Source organism: Leptopilina heterotoma, unplaced genomic scaffold (assembly GCF_015476425.1).
Source record: "Leptopilina heterotoma isolate Lh14 unplaced genomic scaffold, ASM1547642v1 Lhet_64, whole genome shotgun sequence".
In the NCBI taxonomy this organism is placed as follows: Eukaryota; Metazoa; Arthropoda; class Insecta; order Hymenoptera; family Figitidae; genus Leptopilina; species Leptopilina heterotoma.
Window position 1 is genome coordinate 573,725 of NW_025111150.1, and position 26,208 is coordinate 599,932.

At 22.2% G+C, this 26,208-nt stretch overlaps 3 protein-coding genes across 5 annotated transcripts in view; 2 read left to right on the forward strand and 1 right to left on the reverse strand.

The window, feature by feature from the left end:
- Window positions 1-26,208, reverse strand: part of LOC122509911 — a 195,987-nt gene that overhangs the window by 163,714 nt on the left and 6,065 nt on the right. The window lies entirely within an intron of this gene.
- LOC122509900 (guanine nucleotide exchange factor DBS-like) overlaps window positions 1-26,208 on the forward strand; it is a 49,135-nt gene that overhangs the window by 14,914 nt on the left and 8,013 nt on the right. Inside the window, exons 1-7 of one of the 3 annotated variants that reach the window (XM_043624221.1) lie at window positions 2,835-3,203; window positions 17,273-17,368; window positions 20,371-20,485; window positions 20,577-20,667; window positions 20,788-21,018; window positions 21,097-21,356; window positions 24,107-24,341. In XM_043624221.1, coding sequence (XP_043480156.1) covers window positions 3,131-3,203; window positions 17,273-17,368; window positions 20,371-20,485; window positions 20,577-20,667; window positions 20,788-21,018; window positions 21,097-21,356; window positions 24,107-24,341 — 1,101 coding nt within the window. In that variant the 5' untranslated portion in view covers window positions 2,835-3,130. Of the gene's footprint in view, window positions 1-2,834; window positions 3,204-14,799; window positions 14,894-17,272; window positions 17,369-20,370; window positions 20,486-20,576; window positions 20,668-20,787; window positions 21,019-21,096; window positions 21,357-24,106; window positions 24,342-26,208 lie in introns of those variants that run through there. The other 2 variants (XM_043624222.1, XM_043624220.1) reach the window with 2 other exon arrangements.
- On the forward strand, window positions 5,701-11,153 carry LOC122509905. The gene is made up of 3 exons (XM_043624229.1): window positions 5,701-5,900; window positions 6,503-6,792; window positions 9,979-11,153. The coding sequence occupies exons 2-3, from the start codon at window positions 6,616-6,618 to the stop codon at window positions 10,918-10,920; spliced, it is 1,119 nt and encodes a 372-aa protein (XP_043480164.1). The 5' UTR covers window positions 5,701-5,900; window positions 6,503-6,615; the 3' UTR covers window positions 10,921-11,153.

Genomic DNA, 26,208 nt, shown 5'->3' on the forward strand with positions numbered 1-26,208 from the left:
AATTCTTCCCAGAAATTCAATTATTTGTAAAGAATTTAATTATCTTTTCATAAATAACAGAATTCTTTCTAAAAATTCAATTTTTTTTTAAATTTTCATAAAATTCTTCACAGAAATTCAATTATTTTTAAAAATTTTAATAAACTTCTTTGAATTCTCGTAGAATTTTTAAATAAAAATTAATTAAATTTTTAGGAAAATTGGAATTTTTCATACTTTTAACCGACAATTCTGTAGAATTAATTTAAAAAAAAAAAAGTTTAATTGAATTTTTTTAAAATTATTTGAAGTTTTTATTTTCTACAATATATTTACATAATTGAAGAATTTCCGAATAATCGAAATTTCACGTAGAATTGTATTGTAAAGAAATGGATTTGAAAATTCTCAATATGAACTTTTTAGAAAATTACAAAATTTATAGAGAAGAATTTTGGTTGAAAATTATAGAAAATAATAATTGAATTTAAATGATGGAAATAATTTTGAAGAAGTTGCATTTTATCAAATGGTCATTTTTAATTATTAGAAAACATGAAGATATCGATTACTCCGAGTCGAAGACTCGGAGTGATCGATTTCTTCATGTTTTATAGTTATGAAAAAATTTTATTCAATATTTATTTAATTTAATCGGTCCGTAATTTTTAATTTTTAGTTCGTAAAGTCCGTATTTTTAAATACTTTCACTGCTTCGAGCCCTGGAATTGTTATAAAAAATACAATTATATTTCAAAATAATTTTTAAGAGTAAAAGAATTAAATTCTTTATACAATATAAAACAGGTTTGTCAAGAAAATTTAATTCTGTTTTTCTTTGACTTTTCCCTGATTTCCAAACAGAATTACTATACAAAGTAGAAAAATAATAAGGTATACTTTTATCAAAAATTTGAAACTCGGTTTTTTATATTAAAATTCAATACAAAAAAGAACTTTGTTTAACGTCCCATGAAATGAAAATTAAAACAAAATTAATAAACTTCCATAACTTCATTAACTTTATTCTACTCAAAAGAGAATCTTTATATTCTATTGACATAAATAATAAACTTCATTAGTCCAACTAATTTATTAAATCGACTCTCATTGTTCCCATAATAGTAAATAATTCTTCCAATAAACGTTTTTACTCCATTTACGTAAACCCAATTTGTATTATTAGTTCCTCACAGTCGTCATGTCATTAAATAATATAATCACTTTTTTTTAGATTCTACAATATTCTATTCTTTACCTTTCTAAAAATAAGCTCTATGAAATTATCAACAAATTTGATCTCTTATGAATTTGACACTACACATTGTCTCTAATTTCGTATATATCAAACAAGAAAGAAATAGAAAAGGAAACATTTAAATTTAAATGAATGTAGGCTATTTAAATCGATAAGTCCCTAAAATAGAGGAGAGAAAATTAATCGCCCAAGCCATATGAACAAGTCAAAAAAAAATAATGTGTTCTTCACCTGTTTTCTACTAATCTTCCTCAGGAAGAATCGACTTTAGAGAAAAACCAAATATATTTATAGAAAAAACTATATAAAGTTCCTTTGCTATGATTTTCTACTGTGAGCTTAAACAATAATTAAATTTATGTAATTTCCTAAAACGAACCAAACGCTAAATGATTACGAAGTAGGAAAGGATTGCGTAACTGCTATAGATTGCTGTTTACAACATTCACGTGATTTTTATAATTCACATGAGCAAATTTTCATTGTATCAAGTCTAATTGTTTTTGGGAATCAAAACATTAAAAAGAATAAAAATTCTTTTTAATGTTAAAGTATTTTTATTTAAGGAGGAAAGCGTCATATCTAACTTTAAAGTTTTTTTGATACTTTTGTATAATTTACAATAACTTTTAAAAATACTTTTTTGCAAAAGGTGCGGCACTTTCCTCCTCAAAAATGTTATTTGTTTTAGTATTTTTGTACTTTTAGTATTTTTTGAACTAAAAGTTTTTTGTCATTTTTCAAGTATTTTTACTCAATTTTGAAGTAATTTTTAATTTTTACGCAATTCTATAAAGTATAAAATATTATAATGTAAGGCTAAGGATTGATAAATGGAAATAATATGATTGACATGAATCAATTGAATTACGTTATGTAATTTCTCCTCAAACCAGTTATTACATTTGACGACAAATATATAATAATAGCCACTATTGTTATAGACAGTTTTTCTAAATTCTATTAAACATCATTTGAATTTCTCTAGTTTCGTAATCAATTGAATCGGAAAATTTTAATGACAATTTCTGTATCGGACAAATTATTTTTCAATTAGTAACTTTAGTTTCTAGTAAAAAGTATATTTTCAAACTAGAAATGTATTATCAAAGTAAAAACTTATCATCAACGTAAAAAAGCATATTCTTTAGATATAAACTATACAATTAATTATTATCTATGCAATTAAATAATTTATATCGAATTAGTTAAAGAAAAATTTAGACAAATTATTCTCATCAAACACTCGATGATGATGATGATGATGATAAATTTATGAAGATGAATTTATCGGCTAATTCCAGAAGAATCTAACAGAAGATTCAATTGAACACAGATAAAAACCACTTAATTTTTTAATATATTCATGAATAAATTAAAAATTATATTTCCAAAGCCGAAACGTATATTAAAAGCGGTAAATTGATATTAAAGAAGACGAACGATGAAATAAAAATCGCTTGGTATTTTTTTCGAATTTAAAAAATAAAAATATACTTGATTATAGTGTTTGTCAAGTACATTGGGGCACCTCATGAATTTATACTCATTAAAATATTGTTTCCGTTGAAATACACCAGAGGCCAGTGAAAAAGCATCGCTCGCGCCTCGACTTCTGTCAAACTTACAGCAAGAATAGTATCACTAACACGGGAGCAGAAAACGAGACGTTCTGCGAGTTTCTCTCACACACGATGAATATATTTTTATCGATTAAATGAGTGTTAATACTCAGGTGATACGTTCATGTCAAAATTGACATTTTTCTCCTGACATTATCGCGAATAACATTTCAGTGAATAAACTTAATAGAAGTGTCAAAAAAATAGTGAAATTTCTCATTCCCTAAAAAAAAACTGTGTGCCGGCATTTATAAATGCATCATTTCAAAACATGATTCTACGACAAAAATCCTCGCACAATTGTAATTGTCCCTGTCATCATCACTGCAAAACTGGCTGTCCAGGTGCGTGACATTTATAATAATAATAATAAAAAAGGTGATTTAATTTATTTTTTCTCACAAAGAAAAATCACTATTCTGTGCCCATATTACATGGAATACGAGAAACGTAAAATCAGACAAATTGCCGACCTACGATAAGCAAATTATTGATTTGCTCTGACTCAAAGCTTTGTTACTACCTCCTTTTAGGTGAAAATTCAATACTTTATATTCAACGAGATTAAACAAAGATTAAACAAGTTTTATTGAAACTATAAAATAGCGGAAAGCTATTTTTTAAAAGATAAGAATAAGTGAAACAAATGCGAAGAATTCTTTCATTTTTGAAACTAGTTTTTTGCATTTTATATAGAAAAATATAAAATAACAAAACTATTTTTAAAATATTTGTAAATATTAACTAAGACATGAAAAATACATTTTTAACAAACAATTATTAAGTTATTTTTACTTTTTTACGTTCCTAAAAATTTGAATATTCAACTGAACGCCAATATTTTTGTTACAACTTCGCATTTTACTGCAGAATATTTTTACGTACATTAAAAAAATGTAATTTTCAACTTAGAAAATATTTTATTTTTCTTATTTTTCTCTTCAATGGACAGTAATTTCGAAAAATATTTAAAATAGAATATTTAAATAGAAAAAAATTTCGTTTATTTGAAAGTTCAAAATTTTAGTGAAGTATTTTTATATTTTTAATAATTATTAGAAAATTTTAATTATTTCATTAAAACAGAGCAAAAAAATTCGTTCATTTGAACATTTGAACGAAAAAATAATTCAAAGTTTCAGTAAAGAAGAGAATTTTAATTATTTTATATAATTATTTCATGAACGAAATTGATTTATTTCTTCTTCAAATTCAATTTTTATTACAATAATTTTGAGTCACTATCAATAAAGTTAATGTTTAAAGTCTTTAAACGTAGAATTTAAGTTTAAAATTTTTTTCGAATCAGTAATTTATGAAAATATTTTTAATACAAAATATTTCGTTAATTTGAAATTTCAAAACTTGTGGATCATTTTTTAATAATTATTTATAAATTTTGTTTAATTTTTATTCAATTATTTAATTTTAACAGAAAAAAATTGTGAACGTTAAAAATTCTAGTTAAAATTTTTTTTATTTTTCTTAATTATTACCAAATTTAAAAAATTTTTTTTAATTATTTCCTTTAAACAGAAAAAAAATTTCGTTCAATTAGAAGTTCAAAATTTTAGTGAAGTTTTTTTTATATTTTTAATTATAATAGTTATTAGAAAATTTTAATTATTTTATTTAATTATTTCATTTAAACACAAGAAAAAATTCGTTCATTTGAACATTTGAACGAAAAACTTCAAAATTTTAGTGAAGGAGAAAATTTTTTATATTTTAATTATTTATTATCAATTATTTGAATTAATTATTTAAAAAACATAAATTATTATATAATTATTTCATTTAAAAATAACAAAAAATTCGTTCATTTGAACTTGAACGAAAAAATTCAAAATTTCAGTAAAGTCTTTTTTACATTTTAATTGGAAAGAAATTTTAATTATTTTATTTAACTATTTCATTTAAACAGAAAAAATTTTCCGTTCATTTGAACGTTCAAAATTCTAGTCAAGTCTTTTTTTTATATTTTTGTTATGATTCTAAAGCTTTGATCGTTCAAATGAACGAAATTTATTTATTATTTTCTTCTTCAAATTCAATTTTTATTACAATAATTTTGAGTCACTATCAAAAAAATTAATTTTTAAGGTTTTTAAACGCAAAATTTAAGTTTTAAATTTTTATTCGAATCAGTAATTTATATAAATATTTAAATACAAAATATTTCGTTCATTTGAACTTTCAAATCTTGTGGATCATTTTTTGATAATTATTTATAAATTTAATTTTTACTTAATTATTTCATTTTAACAGAAAAAAATTGTGAACGTTAAAAATTCTATTTAAAATTTTTATTCAATTATTTCATTTAAACAAAAAAAAATTCGTTCGATTGAACGTTCAAAATTCTAGTGACGTCTTTTTGTTAATTATCAATAAATTGTAATTATTTCATTTAATTATTTCCTTTAAACATAGAAAAAAATTCGTTCATTTGATAATTGAAAATTCTACTCAAGTCTTTCTTTTACATTTTCATTAATTATTAACATATTTTTCAGTTATTTTTTTTTCTTATTTAATTATTTCATTCAGAAAAAAATTTTCATTTTTTGCAACATTAAATTTTTTTACTATATTTCTCTTTCCGTATTTGCGCGCTTCATTCTAACCCTCAGGATCGTATCAAATTCCAAGTCAAAATCAATAAAAACTTCTAATACTTCCACCGAATAATAAACTTCCAACAAAAGAAATATCACAATCATTTTTTCTTCTTCTCTACAATAATTTCCATTTATCAGCGAACAATTCTAATTGATAAATAAAAAAAACTACCCTTAAATTTTGATGAAAAATTTATAGATTGATACGCTACTGGCGAAACGCCCCCTCTTTGTCGGAATTGTACTCAACGAGAGCTGTGCGCCATATCGTTCTAAACAAAACTTGACAATATCTCATAAATTATTCAAGAAACAATTCATTACGTTAGTGAGAAATAATAAATAATTGAGGAAATTTTTATTGTGTCTGTGGATTAAGCACTTTACGTTGAAATGTGAAATATTTTCGTGTCGAACGAGGTATGTGAAACTGCATTTACTCAAGTCCCTTAGAGTCGAGAATGGCTGACGTGTTTTGCTGTCAAGCGACTTTCGACCTTTTTGTAGAGCGAATTCTAAATAGTGCTATATTTTTTTTGTTTTTGTAAAAATTAATCTATCGCTATGCACCGAAAAAAAATGTCAAAATTCCTCTCAACTTGGTTTACATTTTATTTTCAATATATACCATTATTCGTTTGATAAAAGAAGAATATTTTTTCTTTGAGAATAATTTGATGTAGAGATAACTGTTCATCTTTGACTTAGAGTGGCTGGATGCTATAAGAGGATACACGCCATTTATTTAATATGGCGCTTAAACTCTTACAGCATCCAGCTATAAATTAGCCTCAATTATTTCTTTGAAAATGAAAGAAAACACTACAAAAAAGCACGTGTTTAAAAATAAATATTTGAGAAAAATTCCTTCAATTTATTAGATATTACTTTAGTGTCCATAGAGGAATTCTTTAAAACCGACCACTTTTTTTCGTTGTACTTCAATTAAGACTAAACAAAATCATTTAATTAAAAATTGTCATACAAGATATTCATTAAGATTGTAAAAATATTTGTTTCAGTTCAATGAAAAAAAAAATTATTCATTGAACCTGACTGCATATTGTCTTCAGTATTGAGTTTATAAATTGGATATTGAATATTGGAGTTGGATATTAAAGAAAAAACAATAACAATGGATTCAAAGGAAGAAGAACCTTCAGCAAAGTTAAATGTTAAGGTGTCAATTGAAAAAGGACACGAATTATTCTTTTCCGAGCCGGATGTTACTGAAGATAATGTGGATGATAACACAGAAGACAACAATGAAGATAATACCGAAGACAATGCTAAAAAGAATTCAAAAACAAAAGTAAACAAATTTTAAATATTCATATTAATTCAATTTTGTTTCTCAAATCACAGGCCTTGGATATTATGAATTTCGTTTCGACTTTTTTTTACTATTTTCTACTAATTTTTCAAAAATGGACATTTTTTCGACTTTTCTTCCAAATATTGCAACAAAATAGCGCATTTTTAGTATAAAATGCAACTTATTTCGATTTTTATAGTGTGAAAAATAATTACAGGCAAATCATTCATTATTTTTGAATATGTTTTTAAAGATAATTGAATTTTTAAAACATACCTACACTGAAAAAAAATTATTTGATTCAAACAACCGATAACTTGACTATTATCAATTAAATAATTACTTGAATGAAATAATTTTTATTTGAGTCAATTAAATGGTTCAGTTCATATTTGCTTCAAATACTAAAATTATTGATTCAAAAACCATTTAATTGATTTGAATAAAAATTATTTGATTCAAGGAAATATTTATTTAATAATAGACAAGTAGTTATTTAAATCAAATAATTCTTTTATTCAGTGTATAATTAAAAAGATTTTGAATAATTCAAGTTTTGTAAAATTTAATAATTGAAAATAATTTACTTTCTTCAAGTAATTTATTACAATTTTTGGAAATCAACTTTTGAAGAATTTTAATTGCAAATTTTGAAAATAATAATTGAATTCTCAAGAAATTTAATGAAAATGTTTCATTCTAAATTTGAAAAATTCAATTAGTTTCAATATTTTCAGTTACATATTTCCAAAAATTCAAATACATACAAAAAATGGACATTTGTTAGAATTATTTTTAACATTTGAGTGAAAGCAATCCTGTTTAAAATTTTCAATTAAAATTCATAAAAAAATTAGTTAGTTTTTCTTAAATTATGCAAAATTTCTTTTAAAAAATTCAATTATTTTAGAAAAATTACATTACAATATTTAAAAAAAAACTAATTCTTAAAATTATTTTGTCATAATTTTTTAAGATTCAATTATTTTTGAACAAGGTCATTTAACATTTTTTTTAAATTTAAAGATTTATTAAAATTTTTGAGAAATCTTACATAATTATAATTTAAATTCGTCAAAAATTCAATTATCTTCAAGAGATTCTTCCAAATTTCAATTATTTTTAAAAAAATTTACCAAATTTCAATTATTTTAAAAAAATTTTACCAAATTTCAATGGTTTGGAAATTTTTCAATTGTAACTATATAATTAAAAAACCATAATCTTTCAAAAATTATTTTAAAATAATAAAAAAAAATTAATTTTAACAATTTCTTTACTACAATTTTTTGGAAATATAATTTAAAGAATTTTAGAGATATTACAAATGACTTAGAAATGTTAAAATTCTTCTCAGAAATTCAATTATTTTCAAAAATTTTAATACAATTCTTGGCAAAATTTCAATTATTTTCCAAAATTTTCATGAATTCAATTATTTTCAATATCTACTATTTTAATCAAATTTTCCAAAAGCATTTATTAAAAAAATTTCAATAAAATTCTACGCAAACATTTAATTATTTTCATAAAATAATAAAAAATTCTCAGGAATTTTATTACATTTCGTAGAAAGAATTAAATTATTTTGAAATTTATTGATAAAATTCTTTATGAGAATTCAATTTTAAAAAATATTTAATTATTTAATAAATTATTTTTGTATTTAAATAATTAAATTCTAGTAGAATTTTTTAATAAAAATCGATTTAAAAATGAATTTCAATTAAAATTTTATATTATAATTGAATATTAAAGAAATTACAGCGCGAATTTTTAGAAATAATTGAATTTTGAAAAAGCTTTAAATTAAAATCTTTGAAAATCTGAATTTTTCATATTTTTAACTAACAATTCTGTGGATTTAATTTTTTCGAAAAAGTTTAATTGCTGATTTTTTTTGAAAATATTTGAAGTTTTTATTTTCTAATATATGTATATCTATAGATATAATTAAAGAATTTCCGAATAATTGAAATTTTGTAAAATTGAATTGTAAACAAAATAAATTTGAAAATTCTCAAAGCACTTTTTCAAAAATTATTAAAAATAACGGATTTATGGAAAAATTTTAAATTAAAAACAAAAAAAAATTTAATTTTGGAGAAGTTACAAATTATTGCAGAAATTATTTTCAAAAATAGTAAAATTCAATTATTTTCATAAATAATAAAACTCATTGTAGAATTTCAATTATTTTTAACAGATTTTAATCGAATTCCTTGAAAAATGTAATTATTCTTAAAAATTTTATTAAAATTTGTTGATAGAATTCAATTATTTGAAAATTTGTTGATGACGATTCTTTATGAGAATTGAATTTTAAGAAACATTCAATTATTCAATAAATTATTTATTTGCACTTTCTTTTTATTTAAATAATTGAATTCTAGTAGAATTTTCTAATAAAAATTGATTTAAAAATGAATTTTAATTCAAATGTTAGATAATAATTAAATATTAAAAGCAATATAGCCTGAATTTTTAGAAATAATTGAATTTTGGAATTAATTTTTTTTGGTACAGTTTAATTGAATTATTTTTATATTATTTGAGGTTTTTATTTTCTAATATATATTTTATTTAAAAATTTTTCTAATAATTGAAATTTCGTAAAATTGAATATTGTAAACAAATGGATTGAATTGAAATGTTGAAAATAATTTTGAAGAAATTGCAGTAACAAAATTCTTATAGTTTGAAATAATGATTTTATCAATTTGCCATCTTTAATTATTTAAAAACGTGAAGAAATCGATTGTTCCGAGTCGAAGACTCGGAGTGATCCATTTCTTCATGTTTTATACTTATGAAAAAATGTAATTTATAGTTTTAAGTAAAATGTTCTCTTATTTGGCTCGGACTGATTATAATTTTGTCAGTAATTGGTCCGTAAATGTTCCGCAATTTTTAATTTTTTGTCCGTAATGTTCGTATATTTAAATACTTTCACTGGTTCGAGCCCTGGTTGATCAATTTCATTTAATAATATAAAAATGTTGTTCAGACAAAAATTTGAAGAAAAAATATTTTCCCTTGTAAATCTTTTATTACAAAAGTCGCGAACTTCACCAACGTCCTTAAAGTCAATCCAAGGCCTGAAATCATTAAAATTGACGAAATAATTATTTAATTGTACCAAAAACGTGATTATTGTAATTATCAAACAAAATTTTTTTCCAGGCAAAAAGCAAAGAAACAACAGCAAAGCGAAAGAAATCGAAAAATCCAGTTAAAAATGCAAAGAAATCCAAAGGAGACGAAGAGTCTGATTACGATCCAACAACATTAGAATACAATTCAGATCAAGTTTTCGATCGTTTCCAACAAGGCTGTGAATGCCAAGACGAAAATTGTTTCAGGGGTTTAAATGCCGATTCAGTGTATCGTCACAGATTAAACATCGCGGAACTGACAAAAGCAGAACACGACATGTATTTAATGGGAGTAACAATGGCCTGTCTCACAAATCCTTATGAAACAGCAAGACACACCGAGCGACGACGACTTCGCGCTCAATATGTATATCAAGGTCGAAAAGTTTGTTTAGACGCATTTCTCTATCTGGAAAATTGCACTCATTATCAAATAAAGAGAATTAGAAAACATCTCATGACACATGGAGTGACACCGAGAGTACATGGGAATTATGGAAAAGTTCCTCACAACACTTTCTCCTTGGATATCTATAAAAATGCGACGGAATTTCTCAAAGAGTTTGTCAAGAAACAAGAGGAATTACAAAAGACAAAACTCACGAAAAATGCACCATTACATTTATCCGCGGATATAACGCGTAAGACTGTTCACGATTTGTACAAGGAATATTGCAACAACATGTCGCCAACAACCAAGGCACTTGGCTACTCGACTTTTCGACGATTTATGAACGAACAATTCTCGCAGGTGAAATTTGCCAAACAAGACTTTGTCGTCAGGGCGCAAGCCGGAAAAAATGAGACAGAAAAAAATGATGTCAACAATCAGTCTGTTAATGAAGAAGCCGATGTGGGGAATGCAAATTTAATGCAACTTGTCATGGCTAGTGAGGCGATTGATAAAAATAATACATACATTCTGACACCAGTGGAACAGGAGAAAAATCAGGACTTTTTTTTATTGTGAATATTTCACGAAAGACAAATTTAGTATTTCGATAAAAATTTTTTCGTTAAAAACAATTACTCGTTTGTTTCGTTACAAAATAGTACAACGTATCATTTAAGTTTATATTCTCAATTTCTTTTCCCACGAAATATTGAACAAAGTTTTTATTTTAGTTAAAAATAATTTTCTATTTTACAGAAGACTTAAATATTTTCAATAATGTAATTTAATAGTCTTATTTTTGTAACCAGATTAAAGAAAAATATTTCGTTGTTCATGTTAAGTATATTAATAAAAATATAAAATTTATTTGACATTACTTTGTGTGTTAAAACTTTGGTATACCTTTTGAAAAGCAAAATATAACAATAGTTGAGAGGAGGGGAAAACATTAATTTATTATGTTAAACAGGCAGACATACCAGGGATACGCAAAATGAAAAATAATTCAATTTCCTTTTAAGAAAAGAGGCATTGACCTTCTGTTTCCTTTCTGCCCTTAAACGTGCACTGTGAGTATGGGATACCGCATTAAGTTCCCTCATTGTTAGCAAAGTTCATTTGCATTTTTAAGTAAAAAGAATTCTTATATACGTGAGGGAAGAGAGCAGACACTTAATTGAAGAGTTGAAAGGTTGCAGGCATCTCCTTCTTTTTTCTTGAAATCCAGTCTAGTAACCCTCTTTGGTAAATTAATGACAGTGTTTCCCAACTTAATGGAAAGAAACACTTATAATGTATGAAGAAAATAAATATTACACGAATATTATTATTTGAAAGAGAAATTCTGAATGAATGAATGAGTGAATGAATTATCAATGAATTTTTATTGTGATAAAAATTATAATGACAATTTAGTGAAATTAGAGAGGAGTTGAATTTAATAATATTTAATTTTTTCACTTTATTTTGCTAAAATAATTCTTTTTTCGTGTGATGAGAATATAAAATAATAAATATATTAAAAATACTGGATTTCTAGAAACGCAGGAAAAAATATTAAGTAAATTTTATTGTTAAGATTAAAAAATACAAATTTACTATTTTTTTTTACTATTTGCTATACTGTTTGGATACTTTTTAAAAATTGTGACACTAAACGTTACTTTTTCGCTTTTTTATGATAATTTTCTCTGGTTTAAATCCACTAATAGTTGAAATAAAAAATGTTTTATAAAATTTTTAGAAAAAATTCGACAAATTCGCAAATGATTCAATTATTTTCAAAAATTTGAAAAAAAATTTTTGCAACAATTTAATTATTTTCACAAATAATAGAATTCTTCGCAGGAATTCAATTATTTTTGATATTGTAATTAAATTCCTGGAAAGAATTAAATTATTATTATTAAAAAATTTATCAAAAAAATCAATTATTTCCAAAAATTTTAACAAAATTCTTCTCAAGAATTCAATTATTTTCACAAATAATAACATTTTTCACAGGTATTCAATTATTTAAAATTTCTTTAATAAAATTCATCACAAAAATTCAATTATTTTTAATACAATTTTAATCGAATTATTCGAAATAATTCAATTATTTACTTCAAATTTATATAAATTTTTTTAAAAGATTCAATTATTTAAAAAAATTTTAAAATATTTTTAGTGAGAATTTAATTATTTTTACAAGTAATAAAGAATTCTTCGCGCAGAAACTCAGTTATTTTCAAAAGAATTGAAAATAAATTCCTAGAAAGAATTTATAATTATATTCAAAATTTTTAATAAGTAATTTTTCAAAAAATACAATTACTTAAAAACAATTTAATAAAAGTAGTTGCAAATAATCAATTATTTTCATAAATAATCAATATCTTTGTAGGATTATAATTATTTTCAATACAAATTTAATTGAATTCCTCGAAAAATTCAATTATTTTTTTAAATTTCGTAAAAATTCTTCGAATAATTCAATTATTTTCAAAATTTTTGATAAAATTCCTTATAAAAATTCAATTTTTAGAAATAATCAATTGTTCTATTAATGATTTATTTTCGTATTGAAATAATTGAATTCTCTTCTCAAAAATTCAATTATTTTCATAAATAATCAATATTCTTTGTAGGATTTAAATTATTTTAATACAATTCCTCAATTTAATTTTTTTTTAATTTCGTAACAATTTTTCGAATAATTCAATTATTTTCAAAAATTTTGATAAAATTCCTTATAAGAATTCAATTTTTAGAAATAATCAATTACTCTATCAATTATTTATTTTCGTATTTAAATAATTGAATTCTCTTTACAAGAATTCAATTATTTTTATGTAAATAATAAAATTCTTCTTAGGATTTCAATTATTTTAATAAAATTTTAATTGAATGTCTCGAAGAATTCAATTATTTTTTTAAATTTCGTATAAATTCTTCAAAGAATTCAATTATTTTCAAAATTGTTGAAAAAATTTTTTATAAGAATTCAATTTTTAGAAATAATCAATTGCTCTATCAATTATTTTTTTTTTTTTAAATAATTGAATTATCTTTACAAGAATTCAATTATTTTTATGTAAATAATAAAATTCTTCGTAGGATTTCAATTATTCTTAAAAATTTCATAAAAATTGTTCGAAGGAAATTCATTATTTTCAAAAATTTTGATAAAATTCTCTTTAAGAATTCAATTTTCAAAAATAATTGAATTCTCCTAGAACTTTCTAATCACTGTTTATTTAAAAGTATCAAATTGCAACGAATTGATACCAAAAATGTGGATCAAATTAAAAGTTGATCCCTATTTTTGTCATCAATTTGATCCACTTTAGTATCAATTTGATATTTTCAAGATAACTCTGATAAGAATTAATTTAAAAATGAATTTCAGTAAATATTTAAAAGAATAATTGAGTATTTGAAACGTTAAAATATGAATTTTTTAAAATTTAAATTTCAAAACGTTTTTAAATTGTAATTATTTAAAATTTTAATTCCAGTGCGGAAAAATAAATAAGAATAAGTATTTAAATATTTATATATACCAAAAATTATTCCAGTTTTGAATAATTGAATTTAGAAATTATAAAAAAAAATTTTCTTTTGAAAGGTTTTAATTAAAATTATTTGAAAAAAATTAAATTCCCGTAAAAATATTGAAGATTGATATTTAAATTTACAATTCATTAATTTTAATTAATAAAAGTTACTTTATTCGTCTTCTCCATGCGATAATTTGTAGAAAACAAAAAAAATACATTAATAGTGCCTCATTCTTTTCAAAAATCCCTAAAATTCGTACACAAAAAAATATATTTGATTCAAAAAACCGATTACTCGACTAAATTCAATTAAATATTTAATTGATATTAAATATTTACTTGAATCCACTAATTTCCATATTTGAGTCAATTAAATTGTATGTGAACCAATAATTCCAGTATTTGAAGTAAATATGAACTGAACCATTTAAATTGACTCAAATAAAAATTATTTGATGCAAGTAAATATTTAATTGTTAATAGTCAAGTAATCGGTTAAGTGATTCAAATAAATTTTTTTAGTGCAAAAACTGCTTTTCAAAAAATTAATAAACAATTTCAAAAGGTCAATATAATCGCGAGTATAAATTACACGCCGATTAATAAACCTTTTACTGAATTTTTCATAAAAGAAAAGAAAGAAAATTGAATTTATTTCAAAAAAATAAATTCCTTCTACTAAATTATTGTCTCTACAAAAAGGTCGCAAAAAAATGTGTTGGAAAAACTTTGAAAAAAAACGTTCGTTTCTCGATTATGGAATAATGTGAAAATCATGACAAATTTGAAATATGCAATTTTGTGGTATTTTATATGCGGAAATAAATAAGATTGAGAGCCTCTCACTTTACAGTTATATCAGCGATATCGTGGGTAAAACAGAGAACTGTTTCGGATGGATATATTAGAATCAGCAAGGTCACCTGAGTGCAAGCACTCAGATCACTCAGATCAAGCACTGCAGTCTATTACAAGTGTTCAAAACCCCGTCTAGTGGTTACATACAGGTATATAACTGTGAAGTGAAAATAGCGCTCAAATCAAACCTATAATTTGCATAGTTACAATTTATTTTCCCCTGTGAGTGTTCTTCTTTCACATTAACCCAGTAAAATCAATTTTTATTGCGAATTTTTCAAATAATAATTAAAAATCTGTGCGTGTGTGATGAATAAAAGACACGTGAGAACAAATTTTTATAAGCGAAATATTGTGTTTTGAGAAAAATTCAAAATAAAAATTCAATAAGTGACAATAAATAATAAATTAATATTTATGTTGTTTGTACAATATTTATATTTATTTATTGAGAAAAATATATTTTTTACTCTAAAAAGGTTTGAATTTATGAATATTAACGTCAGTGAAGTTCACACCGTTTATAATCAACGATTAATATTGAAAAATTATATTTTAATAACGGATAATAATGAAAAATCATACGGAAAATAATAAAATGTTTTTTCTTACCATTTTTTTTTTAAATAATTCAGAAGAAAATTTTTATGGAAAACTTTCCAAGGAAAAGATTATTTGATTTAAATAACCGATTACTTGCCTACCTTGCCTGTTATCAAATAAATATTTACTTGAATCAAATAATTTTCATTTTTATTTGATTTAAATAAAAATTATTTGACTCAAGTAAATATTTATTTGATAATAAACAAGAATTGGTTATTTGAATCGAATACATTTTTTTTCAGTGAAGGATTAAAAAAATTAATTTGCATTTAAAATTTGTTAAAAGTTGATTTTTAAAAATATTGTAATAAAATACTTGAAAAACTTTTCAAGTATTTTATTACAATTTTGAAAAATCAACTTTTAACAAATTTTACAATTACAAATTTTGAAAATAATTGAATTCTCAAAAGTTTTAATGGAAAATCTTCAAGTATAAATTTAAAAATGAAAATTAATAAAAATTAGCTTCTAAAAATTATATTAAAATATTTTCGAAAAAAGCAATTCTTAAAATGTTTTTATTCTAAATTTTAAAAATTCTATTATTTTCAATACTTTCAATGATATATTTCCAAAAATTCAAATACATACAAAAAATAAAAAAATGTAAATTTTTTGAGAATTATTTTTAAGATTTTGGTGAAAGCAATCATGTACAAAATTTTTAATTAAAATTCATCAAAAAATTAGTTTTTCTGAAATTATACAAAAATTCTTTTAAGAAATTGAATAATTTTTGAAAAATTACATTACAATATTTAAAAAAAAACTATTTCTTAGAATTGTTTTATCATAATTTTTTGAGATTCAATTATTTTCGAACAAGGAAATTTAAAATTTTTTTAAATTTACTTTTTGAAACTTATTAAAATTTCAAAAAAATCGTTTATATTTATAATTAAAATTCTTGAAAAATTTGATTACTTTTTTTATATTTTTCAAAAATTCAATTCTCTTCATGCGTTTTTTCCTAATTTCAATTATTTTAAAAAAGCTTGTACTAAATTTCAATTGTTAGGAAATTTTTCAATTGTAACTATATAATTGTAAGACTCAAAAATCATTTAATAATATTTTTAAAAAATTAATTTCAAGAATTTCTTCACTATAATTTTTTGATCATAAACCGTGTGAATTTCACCAATAGTATTAAATAAATTTTCTTGCATACTGTTTACAATTTTTGTTATCGCATTTTTTTATTGCATTGTATTTTTTTTTAAATTTTTGCATTAAACAATCAAAATTGAATTCAAGTAAAATGATTGACAAAATTGATTTGAATAAATAAGGGAATAAATTCCAGGTTCATTTTTAATATTTACGAAATAATAAGAATAGAATAATAATAATACTAAATTGATTTTAATGCCTTTGAAAAAAATTGTCTTTGATTTAAATAGACGATTATCAAATAATTTTTATTCAATCCAATTAAAGTGTATTTGTTTCAAATATTAAAATTATTGGTTCAAATACAATTTATTTGATTTGTGTAAAAGTTATTTATAATTATTTATGTTATTTATTTTTTCAAGTAAATATATTTTTCATAATAAATAAATAAATAAATAGACAAGTAATTGGTTATTTTAATTAAATAGATTTTTTTCAGTGGATTAGAGTAGAATTACTTTTATAATCACATTTTTTCTAAGGATATCAAATTGAGACGTTTTGATTCGTTTTTTGTCTCAATTTGATATCCTTTGAAAAACTATGATCCTAATTTTGAAACTTGAAAATCCGAATTATTTTTCTAAAATACAATTATTATTGTGAAAATACAAAATTCAAAAGCGAAAGAGTAAAATTCAAATCATTAATTTCCAATTTTTTATTTATTTTTCAAATTTATTTGTTTCGTGAACAAACTAGAAAGAAATTGTTTAAAAATTCTCCGCATTTTTTTTTTGCAGAAGATGTTGAGAGCATGACCGGTGAGATAGAAAATGGGGATCTAGCTGTTAGAGACGTTGCAGATATCCTCCAACCGCAATATGCTATCATTACTGGTAAGTTAATATTCCTGATATAAAAAGACTAATTTAAATAACGCATTACAATTCACACGAAATGAAAAACGATATTCGTATGTGTGTATATAGGTGCATCATAAAAAATTGTTTAAATGTTGATGAATTTATAATATTCGCAGCCAGATCAAAAAATTCTATTTCCAATTAACAAAAACTAAAAGTGCTATAAATTTCATATAATTAATAATAATAAAAAAAAGTTACTAACGAAAGGAACATTTACAACTGGTTCTACGACCTTCAAATCTTATCTCAATAACATATTTCAAAGTTATTTATGCAATAATTATCGCATCCTATTTTAGTTTTCACTATTTTATATAATAATCAGTTCTAGTATTCGCGAAAAAAAAATAATATTTGAACGACAGTGTTTACATTTAGTGGAAAAAGATAATAATATATGTACTTTAGAAAAGGAATTTTAATTTTTACAAAAGTATTTTAGAATTTAAATTGTAAATTTGAAATATCCACAAGTTTTTCAACGTTCAAATAAATGTTTTTTTAAAAATAATTTTCGTTTTTTTTTTCAAAAAAAATTTTTTTTATTATATAATAAAGATCTTAAACTTATTTGTATTTTTTTAATTTTTCCAGGTTTTTAAAACGAAAATTATTCGAAAACTTCAATAACTTCATTTTTAAATAAATATTTAATCATTATCTTTTTTATAGAAATTAAGATATTCAAAATTTTTTATTTCAATAACATATAATAATTAAAACTTGATACTTTGTTACTGTAACTTCTTCAAAAATTATTTTTATCATTAAAATTATTCATTTCTAGAATTTTCGACTAAACTTCTTCTTTAAGTCAATTTTTTAAAAATAATTTTTGATCAAGTTCTTTGTGAATTTTTAAAATTCTTTTGTTTACAATTTAATTTTACGAAATTTCGATTATTCTGACGTTATTCAATTAAATATATTAGAAATTAAAAACTTGAAACAATTAAAAAAATTAAACTTTTAAATTCCATTAAACTTTTTGAGAAAAATTAATTATAGGTACAGAATTCTTAATTAAAAGTATGAAAAGTTCAAATTTTCAAAGATTTTAATTTGGAATTCATTTTTAAATCAATATTTATTAAAAAATTCTACGATAATTCAATTATTTACATACAGAAATTAATATTTTATTAAACAATTTAATGTTTCTTAAAATTGAATGTTCATAAAGAATTTTCTCAACAAATTTTTGAATAACTGAATTCTCTTGACAAATTTTAATAAAATTTTTAAGAATAATTTCATTTTTCGAGGAATTTCGTTAAAATTGTATTAAAAATAATTCAAATTTAGCATTGACTTTTATTATTTATGAAAATAATTGAATCTCTGTAAAAAATGTTATTATCTATGAAAATAATTTAGGAATTTTTATTAAAGTATAGTAGATATTAAAAAACATTGAATTGAGGAAAGTTTTTGAAAGCAATTAAAATTTTGCAAAGAATTTGATTAAAATTTTTGAAAATATTTGAATTCTTTTGAAAATTTTTATAACAAATTAAGAAAAAAAGTTGAATTCTTTCGTGAAATCTTTTTGAAAATAATTAAATTTTGCAAAGAATTTTTCTATTTACAAAAATAATTGAATTTTTTCAAAAAATTTATTAAAATTTTAGAAAATAATTGAATTCTTTTGAAATTTTTTATAACGAATTAGGAAAAAAATTAAATTCTTTTTTGAAATTGTTTTGAATATGACTGAATTGTTGCAAAGGATTTTACTATTTATAAATATAATTGAATTGTTTCAATGGATTTTTAAAATTTTAGAAAATAATTGAATTTTTTTGAAAAATATTATTAAAAAATTTTTTTAAAATTGTATTCTTTCATGAAATGTTATTAAAACTGTTTTAAAAATAATTGAATTCTTTTTTGAAATTTTTTTGAAAATAATTGAACTTTTGCGAAAAATTTGACCATTTGAAAAAATTATTTTATTTTTTTCGAAGGATTTATTAAAATTTTAGAAAATAATTGTCTTCATTCGTGAATTGTTATTAAAAATTTATTTAAAACTAATTCAAATTTAGCATTGAGTTTTATCATTTATATGAAAATAATTGAATCCCTGTAAAAAATGTTATTATTTATGAAAGTAATTGAATAATAATTTATAAAAATAGTTTGTAAATAATTGAATTCCTGTGAAATTTTTATTATTTATGAAAATAATAAAATATTTGCATAGAATTTTATTAAAATTTTTGAAAATAATTGAATTTCTGAGAAGAATTTCACTACTTTTGAAAATAATTGAATTTCTGCAATTATTTATGTAATTGCTTCAAAATTCAATTTGTTTTTAGTGTTTTTAACTAAAATCCTTCTATAAATCCATTATTTTTAATAATCAATTAAATAAATATTAACAAATTTAACTAATTTCAGAAGAATTTTAGTTTAAAATTTTTTTTTAAAGCTAAGTTTTTTAATATTTCTAATTAAATTCATTTAAAATTCAAATTTTACAAAATTTCAAATCAAAATCTTTTGAAGTTCATCTACTTATAAAAATTGTAAACGCAATTCTTTTAAAATTGAAGTAATTTTGAAATATTTAAGTGAAATGAAATTTTAATACAATAACTTTAGAAAACAACAATTTTCCAGGATTTCGATCAAAATTAAAAAGTTTCAACCTAGATTTAAGTTAAAAATTCATTGTTATATCAGATTTATGAGTACTTTTGTACGAAAGGGCATGTCCCGTTATTAAAATAAAATAAAATTCCCTGACTTTTCCAGGTTTCCAGGTTGCGTTGCAAACCTGTGATTGCAATAAAAATGAAAAACTTTATATAAATTAATAATAAAATAAATAATTAAAATATAATTATTTAGAAACTGTAAATAACGTTTGCCTAGTGACTGTAATGATTATTATTAACAATTAATGTTTATTATTAACTTTTACATGTTAATTATAAATAACAATTATGCTAATGATTTTTCAGGTGGCAAAACGAGGGAGGGATGTCCATTAGTCACGTTTCCCGATCATGGCAATTTTCACAATCTCACAGACTTGGACTATCAACGTCTCATGCTGTATCTCACATCAGTACCAACGTAAGCAAAATTCCATCGACCATAAAACTATTTTAATATCTAATTTCACATATTTTCACGAGAACTTATTTTCGCATCTATTCATTTTTAGTCTACAAGAGGCGGACTTAGGATTTCATCTAATAATTGATCGTAGAAATGACAAATGGAATTCCGTAAAAACGGTCCTTTTGAAAATTTCCGTAAGTCGACAACTGGTTTTTATTGCTTCTTCTCTACTGATACTGTTTTATTTTATTGACACTCGTTATAAACTTTTACGTTCATTATACTGACTGATAATAATGATTAAAATTTTTTAGGCTTTCTTTCCTGGATTAGTGCATGTCGCTTATGTTTTGCGACCGGCGGGTTTCCTCCAGAAAGCAATTTCAGAAGTGTCGAATAAATTATTCCGAGAGGATTTTAAATTTCGAGTTATTGTTCTCGCGAATATTGTTGAACTTTACGACTTTGTTGATAAGGATCAATTAACTGAGGAACTTGGAGGCGACCTGCCCTATTGTCATCACACATGGATTCAAAATCGAATTGTAAGTATTTCAGTGATGATAAAATATACGACTATGTTCTATTTTACTTTTACTATTTTCTTTTCTTTTCTTTTTTAGAATTTAGAGAAATTTTCCTCAATGACCCAAGATGTCTCACTTGCACTTGATTCTTTCACTCGGCGTTTGGCGGAAGTTGAATTTCCCAACAATACAATTGCAACCACGACTCTATTAAATCAACAGCAAATAGAATATAATGAATTAAAGGAAGAAATTGTAGCGGCCGCTCGACATGGTGAAGCTTTACTGGACAGTATTCGTCAACTAACTGGAAAAGGGACTGTTGATCGATTAGGAAACGTAGCTGCGATTGAGAGGTACGAAAATATTAAAACAAAAAAACAAAAATACAAAAAAAAATACAAAAACAAAACAAAAGTAAAAATACGAAAATAATACAAAACTTCCATTCCGTTTTTTGTTACGCGGGAAAAATAAATTTAGCAGTTTTTACAAAACTGTTACGGAGTAACATTAATAATTATTAATTTAATTATTTATAATTATTAATATAATTATAAATTTAATTATTTATAATTATTAATATAATTATTAATAACTAATTAAATAATTAGTCATTATGATTTTTCCATTTATGTTTTACAAAATTAATTATTAAATTAGTCATTATAATTTTTCCATAAGAATTAAGATTTTAAAAAATTTTAAATTCAAACCTTTTTGAAATTAAACAACTTATAAAAAATTTGTTATAAAACATGAAGAAATCGATCACTCCGAGTCTTTGACTCGGAGCAATCGATATCTTCATGTTTTATAATAATTAAAAATGACCCACCAATAAAATCATTATTTTCTATTATTATAAAAATTTTAATTTTAATTAAATTTAAAATTTAAAATTTTAAATTTTTAACCAAAATTCTTCTCCAAATTTAAAAAATATTTGAAAAAGTTCTTTTTGAGAATTTACAAATCCATTTCTTTACAATACAATTTTACGTAAAATTTCGATTATTCGGAAATTCTTCAATTAAATATATTGTTGTAGAAAATAAAAAATTCAATTAAACTTTTTCAAAAAAAATTAATTCTACAGAATTGTTGGTCAAAAGTATGAAAAATTCTAAATTTCCTGAAATTTTAATTTGCACACTTTTCAAAATTCAATTTATTGATAAGAATTCACGCTATAATGCTTTTAATATTATTCAATTATTATCTCAAATTTTAACTGAAATTCATTTTTATTAAATAAATTTTTATTAGAAAATTCTACGAGAATTCAAAGAAGTTTAATAAAATTTTTGAAAAGAATTGAATTTCTGTAAAGAATTTTATGAAAATTTAAAAAAATAATTGAATTCCTGCTAAAATGTTGTTATTTTTTAAAAGAATTGAATTCTTTTAAAGAATTCTGTTATTTATGAAAAAATAATTGAATTCTTTCCAAATAATTGAATTTCTTCGAAGAATTTTATAAAAAAAATTCGAAATCATTTAATTCCAACTAAGAATTTTGTTCTTTATGAAAATAATTGAATTTCTGTGAAGAATTTTATGAAAATTTTAAAAAATAATAGAATTCCTGCTAAAAATGTTTGCTATTTTTAAAGAAATTGAATTTTTGGGAAGAATTCTGTTATTTATGAAATGATAATTGAATTCTTTCCAAGAAATTTATTTGAAACTTTAGAAAATAATTGAATTTTTTCGAAGAATTTTGTAAAAAAATTTTTTAAATAATTTAATTCCTACTAAGAATTTTGTTCTTTAATTTTTGAAAATAATTGAATTCTTACGAAGAATTTTGTTATTTATAAAAATAATTGAATTTCTGTGAAGAATTTTATGAAAATATTAAAAAATAATTGATTTCTTGCTAAAAATGTTGTTATTTTTTAAAAGAATTGAATTTTTGTTAAGAATTCTGTTATTTATGAAAAGATAATTGAATTCTTTCCAAATAATTGAATTTCTTCGAAGAATTTTGTAAAAAAAAATTTTAAATCATTTAATTTCTACTACGAATTTTGTTCTTTATGAAAATAATTGAATTCTTACGAAGAATTTTGTTATTTATAAAAATAATTTAATTCTTGTTAAGAACTTTATAAAAAGTTTTGAAAATAATAGAATTTTTGCCATGAATTTTATGCAAATTTAAAAAAAGAATTGAATTCCTGCTAAAAATGTTGTTATTTATTAAAAGAATTGAATTTTTGGGAAGAATTCTGTTATTTATGAAAAGATAATTGAATTCTTTCCAAGAAATTTATTTGAAACTTTAGAAAATAATTGAATTTTTTCGAAGAATTTTGATATTTATAATGATAAATGAATTCTTGACAAGAATTGTATTACGATTTTTAAAACTAATTGATTTTCTTAGAAGAATTTTGTTCTTTATGAAAATAATTAAATTCTGACGAAGAATTTTGTTATTTATAAAAGTAATTGAATTCTTGTCAAGAACTTTATTGAAAGTTTTGAAAATAAAACAATTTTTGCGAAAAATTTTATGTTAATTTTTGAAAATAATTGAATTCCTGATAAAAAAATTTGATATTTTTGAAAATTATTGAATTTTTGCGAAAATTATGAAAAGTTTAGAAAATAATTAAATTTCTGCGAAGAATTTTATTATTTATATAAATTTATATAAAGATGAATTTTAATAAAAAATTTTAAGAATAATTACATATTTCGAGAAATTTTAATAAAATTGTTTTGAAAATAATTGAAATTAGTTGAGTTTTATTATTTATGAAAATAATTGAAAATCTATAAAGTTTTTTACTATTTATGAAAATAATTGAATCTCTTTAAAAAATTTGATTATTTATGGAAATAATTGAATTATTGCGAAGAAGTTTATAAAGAATTTGTAAATAATAGAATTCCTATGAAATTTTTATTACTTAATTAATTCATACAAAATTGAAATTGCGTGTCAATCCTGGTAACAGTTTTGTAAAATCTGCTAAATTAATTTTTTCCGTGTATAACCATAAACATTTTATAATTGGATATAATCAAATTTTATAATTGAATACTAAAAATTTATAGTTTGTAATTTTTAATAAATTTGTTACTGGTTAAATAGGCTATTGGTCCAGTTGGAGGAAACCGAGAGGACTTTCGACTTATTTTGGTCTCATCACAGTTCGCGATTAAGGCATTGCTTGGCTCTTCGGCAATTCGAGCAGGATTTCAGGGAACTGCAGGCAAATTTGGATCAGCATTTAAAAACCATTGAAGATATGACGGAGGTCGGGGAAACTCAGGCAAGAGTTGATCAACTGCTGCGGGATACTTCTACTTTTCAAAGAATATGCAGGGTAAGATGAACGACATTATTACTAAAAGAAATGATCATTACACAATTTCAAACACTTCACATCATAATAATATAAAAGCAAATTATTCCTAAAAGACCATCGTGTATAGTCGAGTTTGAAAAGAAAAATTAAAAATTTCATAAATTATTAATCATTCGAGAAGAGCATTCTTAAATGCTCAGCTTTCAAGGAAAATGCAAGGAATAAGCAGCAAAAGCACTAGTCTATCTGTAAATATGCACATAATGGATTGCAAATTATCTTCCTCAAACCAAATTTATCGTTATTTTCTTGAAAATTTCAGGGACCGTCACGAAATCAGAACCAAATTCAAAAACATTTTGTTTTGGATTATAGGTTTCCGGAATACTAATCAAAAGTCAATTTTGATTATGATATTTAAATCAAAAGTGAATTCTGCTTAGATATCAAGATCAGAATAAAAAGTCAGCTTCGTTTCGTTTCTGAAACAAAAGTGCATTTTGTTTTCAATCAGAAGAAAAATTGAAATTAATTTCTGTTTTGATCCAGGAACAGAAATTAATCTGGAGTAGACTTTTGTCACATTTCTAATTTTGTCTCGAATTAAAATAGCAAAACATAAATTAAATTAGACTTCTGTGATGGTTCCTGCACAACTCTAAAAATTTGAAAGAAAACTAAAAATGTATAAATAAGAAATTCTTTAAATTAAAATTTAGTTTCAATATTTTCAAATAGTTGAAATATTTTCTAGTAGTTCAAATATATTTTTAAACAGTTAAAATGTTTCTAAATAGTTTAACGATTTAAATTTTCCCTGAATTTAAATTAGAAATGTTTCAAATCAGTTAAAAATAACTGTTTGGTTTGAGAAATTGAATTATAAGCACACAATGCACAAAAAGCACAGACGTTACTTTGCACCGCTTTCCTCATTTTGTCGATAGTCCTATTTGTTGCATACCATGTGGATTTGGGTCTTGGTAAGCAATCCACTCAAGGAAATTAATATATTTAATTATAGTTATGGTGTTCAGCGGTAAGGTACAAGAAATCATATTGACCCAGATGCAATATCAATTCGATTAGTCTGCAAGTTAGATTTAGTTGCAAATTTTATTTTAATTATCAAGCAAGATCACTATATTTAATTATTAGTTATCTATTTAGTTAGAATATATTATTTATTACTCTATTATTACTTATTTTCCATTAGACATTTATTGAAACACTAATTTCTTAAAACTTCTTCTAATTCACTGAAATTAATTCTAAATTTAAAAATTGATTGCTAACAGTAACTAATAATTCAATGATCCTCTAAAACAAATTTAAAATAAAATACCTTTTTTTGAATAAACATTTTTCAAAATTCTCTCAAAATTCGACAAAAGTTCTTAATATTCTTTTTTACAGTTATATTTAACAGTTGAGTTATAAGTATTTTCGAAAACAATAGAAAACCATGAATCGCTGAACACCATTGTTTAAATAATCAATTTATCAAATATCTCAAAAACTGTGTTGCCTCATGATTCTAAAATTAGATTTTTTCGTTTTCTATCGATTTAAATCTCTATTCGCATATCACTGTTCGAAATTTACTCTTCTATCATTTGAATATCATGAAATCATTCGGTCCAAGCAATTAAATAATTCCTCCAATCATTTACTGTTTTTCCAGTCATTGTGCAAAATTTTTACTGATCTTTATTGAAATTGAACTAAAATTAAAAGAACTTCCAAAATGTCACGTTTCGTCAAAGAGAAAAATAAGGAATAAAAAATAGAATATAAATCAAACTGTAAATTATTTGTAAATTATTTCAAATAGGGATTTAATTCGTATTTAATCTCGGCATGATATTTATGTGAATGGTCGTCA